Source organism: Aulonocara sp. 'chitande type north' Nkhata Bay, linkage group LG18 (genome assembly GCF_057382095.1).
Source record: "Aulonocara sp. 'chitande type north' Nkhata Bay isolate Kocher_YH1m ecotype deep benthic linkage group LG18, A_spYH_male_GT1.1, whole genome shotgun sequence".
Classification (NCBI taxonomy): Eukaryota; Metazoa; Chordata; class Actinopteri; order Cichliformes; family Cichlidae; genus Aulonocara; species Aulonocara sp. 'chitande type north' Nkhata Bay.
This window is the reverse complement of record NC_141361.1, coordinates 18,147,966-18,156,192: the sequence shown is the minus strand read 5'-3', so window position 1 is coordinate 18,156,192 and position 8,227 is coordinate 18,147,966. Positions and strand designations below refer to the sequence as shown.

Below are 8,227 nucleotides of genomic sequence, written 5' to 3'. Positions count from 1 at the left end.
GGTAAATGGCCCACTTAAATTATGAATTAACTTAGAAAACAGAGTTCAATTTCACTAACCACACACTGACCTGATTACTGCCAGGCCTGTTGAATCAAAAAGATTACTTTAACAGAACCTGTATAACAAAGTGAAGTATGCTTAAAGATCATGCCACGATCTAAAGAAACTCGAGAACAAATGAGAAACTGTTAAGTTTCCAGATTGATACAAGTGGATGACATCTATCTGTCTGTAAAGGTTACGTCACATCTAAGGCTTTGGGACTCCAGAGAGTAGACAGCCTACCAAAATTACTCCCAAGAATACATCAGCACCTCATCCAGATCACAAATGAACGCAGGACAACATCTAAAAAACAGCAGGCTTCACTTGCCTCAGTTAAGGTCAGAGTTCATGATTCAATAATAAGAAAGAGGCCAGGCAAAAATGGCATCCATGGGGGAGTTCAAAGGTTAAAACCACTACTGGCCTCCAGAGTCACCCTGAACCGTAACACATACACTGAACAGTTTATTTTGCAAAAATATAACAAAGTTCTGTTGTTGTTTTTCACATGGCATGCTGACTTGCTTTCACCTCCTGCACAGACCATTGTTGTCTTTACTGAACCACCCCACCAGTCACTTTAACTGCAGACGCTGTGATCCACCACCTGCTGTGGTGTAGCAGGGGGCTAAAGATCACAACACCAATCAAATCGAATGCATAATAACTGAGTATTTAGAATTTAACAAAGATGTGCCACACTTGACAATAGCAGTGGGTCTTACTGTAGAGACGACCCCACCCTGTGATGTAGCAGGGCTGGTTGTGGGTGAGAGTAGCATCAGGCAAGCCAGCTGAACCTCATCCCTGATAGTGGTTCTCTTCTCCAGTTTTAGTAGGGCAATGTCATTCCTGTGAACAAGGATGAGGAAAAAAATAGACTGTGTCATTGTTTTCCTACAAGTTAAAGAGTAGAAAGCAACACCATATCCACACGACACACAGTTCCATTTGGGGTGTATGAATTTTTCAATGATAATGAACTATTCAGGTCCCTCCTCTTTGTTCATGTCATGCTCAGCAAGAACCACCCTGTATGTGTAGAAACTGGAATTGAAACGAAAAAGGCTTTCAGTTCATCTTCATGACACTTTTTTTAGTATTCAAAATGGCTGCTTATATGTGATCTGGCCACGAAAACACCAAGAACAAATTCGCTCTTCTGTGATGCAGTGTGCTGCTGTCAAGACCCAGTTAGGTGCAATTATTGTCCCTCCACAAGTGGGTTAGAAGGACTGCAAAGAAACCTGAAAGTAAAGGAAAACTTTGATTGATTTGGATCAGAAATCACAATTTTGTAGGAAGGGTCTGAGCTTTACTTCTACGAAGGCTCAGATCCTTCAGTGTTAGCAGCAAGATGCTCTATATGTTTTATCAGTCTGCTGTTGCAAGAACCGTCTTCTTTGCTGTAGCATGCTGGAGTCCAGGCATCAAGGCAAAGGACACAAACAGACTGTACAAACTCATCTGGAAGGCAGAGTCTGTTTTTGGCATGAAGCTCGCCACCCTGGAGGAGGTGAACAGTGACAGAATGCTGGCAAGACTGCTGGCAATCATGGACAATGACTCCCACCCCTCCATAACACACTGGACAATCTGAAGAGCAGTTTCAGTAATGGGTTCCTTCAACTTTGCTATCTGAGGGAACGTTACAGGAGGTTGTTCCTTCCTGTTGCTATCAGACTCTTTAATTTATCCCCGTGGGTCACTTTTGTGCACCACAACATATATTTTCACACATACTTGTCCTATTATATTTATATGTATATTTATATTTATACCTATATCTCTATATTTATCTATATGTCTTAATGTTTATTTATTAATATCGCCGTTTCTACACTCATTTTGTATGAGTGCTTGATGTTTGTTGTATATCTGCTGCTATGACAACTCAATTTCCCTCTGGGATTAATAAAGTTTTTCTGATTCTTATTCTGATCTGCTCATGTTTTTACGAGGCGCTCTAAAAGATGCAGTTATACTCCCTGCCACAAGAGGGCGTTTCATGAAAACAGCTTGTAGAGGAGCCGAAGAAGAAACTTTAATTTAAAGATGGCGCTACCCGGTGTTTTACTCGTGCGTTTGAGAGCGCTATGCAACATTGGCAAATGCGTTCACAGTGGCTGTAAAACGGCGTCTGACTTGAGTAAAGAAATGCGGTGGTATGGGACCAAATCTCCAAGCTTTCAGATGAATGCGACATCTTATTTCCAGAGTAAACGAGGTGAGTGAAGATGCCGGTTAGCTAACGGGTGACAGCTCGCCAGCAGCGGCGCTAAAAACTCAAGGGCACGTCATTTAAAAGGTTATGGTTTGTGCTTGTATTTCGCAGTCTTGCTTCTTTTATCTCATATTTGGACTCCCATGTATCCACTGCCGACAGTCACCTTTTACAATTTTTATTATATTTACTATTTAGTCGATAGCAGACGCCACCTCCTGAAGGAGTTTCCAGATCCTAAAAGCCTCCTGCACAACACCATCTCACGGTCACTGGGAGTCAGCGACCTCTCTCAGCTCATCCAGTACAGTTGCATGGAACATGCTGGTGTTAAGGTCAGCGCTAAAGTCAGAGCGAGACAGCATTATTGCTTTCACTGTACATGTGACAAAATCCGTTGATGGTGTTAAGCTTTGTGTTGTGGCTCCTCTGTAGAAGGCCACTGTCACGCTGCAGTGGCCCTGCAAGATAGAAGAGGAGGGTTACGGCTCAAAGAAGAGCGAGGCAGAGCAATTTGCAGCAGCTGCCGCTTGTCAGAAGCTCAGAGTAAGCTGAAAACCAGCATGTGAGTTTGCAGTATATGATATGTCTCTTTCTCCCCTCTCACCGTTCTTTGATTGTGTTTGTTTACAGGAAATGGGTGTGATAGGGCCAAACAACCAGCTCCCCAGGAGGAGAGCTGGCCGAGGGAGAGGAGGGCTGCATACACCTCTTCATGATAATGAGGATAATTCCTGGACAGGTGATATCTACAGAGGCAGAGCAAATGACCGGGCACCTGCTAAAGAGGATGACTCCAATGTGTCAGAAGCTCTTTCCTTGTTTCCACAACCTAAATCTCTGTTGAATAGGGTTATCCAGGTGGCCACATCGTCCAACAATATCTGGGTTTGTAGTTCACTTTGTTTTGGGCGGTAACAATCTATCCTCTTTAAACTCAATGTGCATTGTAAGCTACCATGTGACTTATTACTGCAGGAGCTACTGCAGTTCAGAACAACAGGAGGGAAGCTAAAGACGTGTGAACTGACTCTGCTCTGGCCCGAGGAGATGACATTCACAGCCAAAGCAGGCAGCCGGGCGGCAGCAGAGGCGAGAGCTGCTGCACTTGCCTGCATGAAGCTAAAGGTGAGTATTTGTCGAGAACTACTGTATCTTAACAAGTCAAGATTGTACTTAATATATGCATCTCACCTGCTGGTTACAGGAATTGGAGCTGCTGGATAAGGACAACAACCCACTGACACATGCCAAGTATCATCGAGAAAAGGTGAGGGAGGCTGGAGAGAGGGAGAGGCGCCCACTTCCATTGGAGATTCCAAAATATCTGGAGCAAAGCGTGAGAGAGTACCTCACCCAGGTGAGTCTTGGTACAAGGAGGATTAGTGGTGTTTGACTGAGTTTTGACAAAAATGTAAGTTTCTGAGTTTGCGCATTTTTCTAACAGTACCCAGTGACAACAGAGGTACAGAAACTATGGGAAGAGGAAGAGGCAAAAGAACAGCAGACAATAAACCGGAATGATGAGGAAGAGGAGGATTTTATAACAGATGCCATCACAGGCAGGCCGTACAGGCCTCTTTCTGAATCTGAGGCTCAGCAGCTCAGCATCCACCTGCAGGAGAGATGGAACAGAGCGAACCCCGAACTGAGCCTCGAGCTCCCGGTCGACGCCCACCGTCAGCGTGTGATCTCAGCTGTGCAGGCCTCCAGGGTAGTTGTGATTGCTGGAGAAACAGGATGTGGCAAGACAACTCGGGTCCCTCGTTTTCTGCTGGAGGATCGCGTGAGAGGGGGCAGCGGGGCTGAGTGCAACATCTTGGTAACCCAGCCTCGCCGGATCAGTGCTGTGTCGGTGGCCCACCGTGTTGCTCAGGAGATGGGTCCAGCTCTGAAACAGTCTGTAGGATATCAGGTTAGGACAGCTGCATAGATTATACAATATCTTAGTTGAACACAAAACGATTTGTTTTGATTTCTCTAATAAGAGAAATGTATTTGCACAACTTCAAAACTTCGTCTTGTGCTTTTAAAACTTTTTATTCAGTAAACGTATTTGAAATTCCTCTCGGCAAAGCTGTTTTAGGGCTCACACAACAAAGTGCTCTAACTTTAATTTCAGTCATCACCGGGACATAAAATTATGTCATAGGTGTTTTTGTTATTTTTGATTTTATGAAGCTATCTAGATTACAGTAAAATGTTTGATCTGCCTGCACCTCTCTCTAGAAAACTTGAGCGTTGCAGCTCATGCAATGACTACAGATTTATATTAAAGTTCTAATTTTTGAGGGCCTTCCTCATATCTATTGTTTTTAACTATTTTCTGACATAAAGAGTAAAAAGTAGAATAAAATAAACTGGCAGTTTTCTCATTCTACCACATTGGTTTTGTAACTGAACCCTTGAATTGTGGCTGGTAGCATCGCAAGGATATGAAGGGTTGAGTAATCTTTTCCATAGTAATGCATAATATTTGTATTATCTTTCTCCTGTAGGTGAGACTCGAGAGCCGACTCCCAGAGCACAGTGGAGGAGCGTTGCTCTTCCTCACAGTGGGTGTCCTGCTGAGGAAGCTGCAGTCAAACCCAACCCTGAAGGGAATCAGCCACGTGGTGGTTGACGAGGTCCACGAGAGAGACATAAACACAGACCTGCTGCTGGCTCTGCTGCGCACAAGCCTGAATGAGAACCCTGACCTGAGGGTCGTTCTCATGAGTGCCACTGGGGACAACCAGAGGCTGGCACAGTACTTTGGCGGCTGCCCGATCGTAAAGGTGCCAGGGTTCATGCACCCAGTACGAGACAAGTACCTGGAAGATGTACTAAAAGAGATGGGGCGTCGGTCTCAGGTCCCAGAAAGGGCGAAGACGGACAAAGAGGTGGAACTCACATCTGCCACATTTTTGTTTTTCACACATTTTCTTTTTCTTTTTCTTTTTTTTCCAAACTGATGAGTTGCTCTGCGTCTTCTTCTTGTTTAGAACGATGCCACACCGGATCTCGATTTAGTCGCTGATGTCATCGAACACATTGACAGATGTGGAGAACCAGGTGCCTATTTTACCAAGCTGTTAATTCACTTTAAATAATAGTGTTTGAAATTTTGGGCAGAGTCATATTTTACAACAACTCCTCTCCCCTCGTTCTACAGGTGCAGTGCTGTGTTTCCTCCCGGGATGGCAGGACATAAAGGCTGTTCAAGAGAAGCTCGAGGAAAAACCGCGCTTCTCCTCTGGCTCCCAGATGATCCTGCCCTGTAAGTAAGGCGATGGATTTCCAGAGGCCAAAAAGGAGGCCTCTGGAAAAAGGTTCCCCACCTATAACCAGTTTATAATTGGTTCTGCTTTTCTTTTAGTGCACTCAAGTTTATCAGTGGCTGACCAGCAGGCTGTGTTCCAGCGCCCCCAAGTGGGACAAAGAAAGATTGTCCTGGCCACAAACATTGCTGAGACCTCAGTTACAATAGATGACATTGTTCACGTGGTGGATGCAGGAACTCACAAAGAACAGAATTATGACCCAAGGACTAAGGTTAGTATTGACATTTGATTTTATTCCAGGAAAATGTCAGCAAAAGTAATCTCATTTATTTATTTCGCCCCAGGTGTCCTGTCTGGATACAGTTTGGATTTCCCGTTCAAATGTTACACAAAGAAAAGGGAGAGCAGGCCGGTGTCAGCCGGGACAGTCCTACCACCTTTTCTCAAGAAAACAGCTGGAATCCATGCCTCCCTTTCCCATCCCTGAGATCCTGCGCATCCCACTTGAGAGTTTAGTAGTGCAGGCTAAAATCCACAGTCCAAACTCAAAGGTACAGGAATAATTTTTTCCCTGTTCTTTCTTGTATCTGTATTTACATTTTTCTTCTATTTTATATTTATTAATGGCTTATCATTTTTGGTGCTTGTAGGCTGTAGATTTCTTATCCCAAGTATTGGACAGCCCAGAGCCAGAGTCTGTGAGAGACGCTGTCCGTAATCTACAAGATATAGGTAAGCGCGTCTTTACTCGTCTTTGCTCGTCTTTACTTGTCTTTACTCGTCATTTTGATGCACTTTTGTTTTGCAGGAGTCCTGGACAGGACCGAAACACTGACTCCATTAGGGGATCGTGTCGCCTGCATGTCATGTGACCCACGGCTGGGCAAAATATTAGTCCTGAGTAGCATGTTTAGATGTGTTATGCCTATGTTGTCTGTAGCTGCCTGTCTCACTAGAGACCCTTTCCACAACAGCTTGCAGAACAGAGCACTAGTCAACAAGGTGAGATGTCTTCACCATAATAAATTTTGCCATATTTTTGTTTGCTAAGCTGTTACTGAGTCGTCTGCTTTGTTTGTTCAGGCCAAAGAGGCTCTGAGTGGCTCAAGCTACAGTGACTATCTGGTGGTCAGTAGAGCTGTTCTGGGCTGGAGGAAAGTTCAGCAGGACGGCAACCGAGAGGACAGGGATGACTTTCTGGAGAGACACACCCTGTCCAAGGCCAGCCTTCGTTTTATAAACGGTCAGTCTTTTACACCCTGTCTCAGTCCACTTTTGGAAGTTAAAAATCCCTGCCCTCTTGTTTTTTGCTAAATTCAAATATTTCTGTCATCTGATCCTATTGCAGGTCTTATATCTCAGTTCAGTGATAATCTGCATGACGCCGGGCTGGTTTCTCATCCCAGTGACTGCCAGCGTTACACCTCTCTCTACAATGAGCACAGCAACCAGGATGAGCTGCTTAAAGCTGTGCTGCTGGCTGGGCTGTATCCCAACCTCATTCAGGTACATGGCAGCTACCCAGACTGACTTTCATTGCCTATATCCTGCTATAATCCCCCCCAGGGACTCATAATTAACTCATAACAGTGATGTAACGGTTCTATAAATCTACTTGAGCTTTTCTAGGTTAAAGCTGTATAGGTGTTTGTGTTGAATCTGACATTGCATTGCATTTAAATTAGACCTGGTTTGTTTTGTTCTTTTGTTTTTAGGTGAAGAAAGGTGTTGTGACTAAAGGAGGACGCTTTCGTCCCAACAGCATTTCTTTGCGAACACTCAGTGGGCCAGTGCTGCTTCACCGCTCCTCAGTGAACCGGTCAGAGCATGCCCTAAATATTGAGTTGCATCACAAACAGACTTGATGTGCATGTAAAGTTTGTTTTCATTTTATATTGTAGTGGGAAAGAAGACCTCCCTAGTCGGTGGTTGACATTCTTCAGTGCCATCAAGTCCAACGGGAATGTTTTCATCAGAGACTCTTCTACAGTCCATCCACTCGCTCTGTTGCTGCTTACAGACTGCGATATCACAGAGATGGGTAAGATGTTTTCTGCTTTCCCTAAAGAATGCATTTGTAGCACAGGTTGGAGGATGGTAATCTGACTGAAGTCCGTTGTTTGTGCACGTCTCTGATCAGCTGAAAATCTTGTTGGTTTAGATGTGTTCAAGTGCTGACTAATGCTTTTGGACTGTTATGGAGTGCTACAGTAAAAATGAAATTATTTCAACTGTGCAAGTCTGTCTACATGTTTGTAGTTTGCATTTTAGACAAGCACCAAAAATGAAATCATCCCTCTGCATTAGCAGACTTGAATACTACTCTTCTTTTTCTTGTGACCAGTGCATGGCGACAAAATAGAAGTATCATTTTCTGGACGATCTCTGGTGCGCTGTGAGCTGCAGGTTGAGACGTGGGAGCTGCTCTGGGAGCTACGCACTTCCATTCAGACCATGCTGCACCGAAACCTCAACAGCCCCAGTAACACAAACGCTTCTCAAGATGGAAAGCTCATCTCTTTACTAGTACAGCTGCTGAACAATACAGATTCAAACCCTCTTGTTCACAGCAGTGACAGTGAGGTGGATTGATAAGACTGAGGGTTTTCTACATGTCTGCTGGCTCAGACAGATTAAGTGGCTAATGATTTGCTGTTTTGACATCACTTTTTTTCTTTCCCCCCCCCCCCCC

The 8,227-nt window shown here is 44.4% G+C and overlaps 1 protein-coding gene and 1 pseudogene across 1 annotated transcript; one reads left to right on the top strand and one right to left on the bottom strand.

Annotated features, from left to right (window-relative positions):
* Window positions 1–464: 464 nt before the first annotated feature.
* On the bottom strand, window positions 465–1,268 carry LOC147308350 (chymotrypsin-like elastase family member 3B; annotated as a pseudogene).
* An 835-nt stretch (window positions 1,269–2,103) lies between these two features.
* dhx30 (DEAH (Asp-Glu-Ala-His) box helicase 30) lies at window positions 2,104–8,215 on the top strand. The gene is made up of 19 exons (XM_086273569.1): window positions 2,104–2,275; window positions 2,471–2,607; window positions 2,708–2,818; window positions 2,906–3,160; window positions 3,251–3,400; window positions 3,480–3,632; window positions 3,720–4,187; window positions 4,771–5,154; window positions 5,257–5,326; window positions 5,427–5,531; window positions 5,631–5,806; window positions 5,880–6,086; window positions 6,186–6,267; window positions 6,344–6,537; window positions 6,619–6,778; window positions 6,884–7,041; window positions 7,251–7,354; window positions 7,437–7,576; window positions 7,880–8,215. The coding sequence occupies exons 1-19, from the start codon at window positions 2,104–2,106 to the stop codon at window positions 8,125–8,127; spliced, it is 3,474 nt and encodes a 1,157-aa protein (XP_086129695.1). The 3' UTR covers window positions 8,128–8,215.
* The last annotated feature ends 12 nt before the right edge of the window (window positions 8,216–8,227 follow it).

Coding starts and splice junctions, on each gene's coding strand:
- dhx30 (XM_086273569.1), top strand. CDS start 2,104: ATGGCGCTACCCGGTGTTTTACTCGTGCGTTTGAGAGCGCTATGCAAC. Junction 3,161..3,250: donor CATCGTCCAACAATATCTGG/GTTTGTAGTTCA, acceptor TTATTACTGCAG/GAGCTACTGCAGTTCAGAAC. Junction 5,155..5,256: donor GGGCGAAGACGGACAAAGAG/GTGGAACTCACA, acceptor CTTCTTGTTTAG/AACGATGCCACACCGGATCT.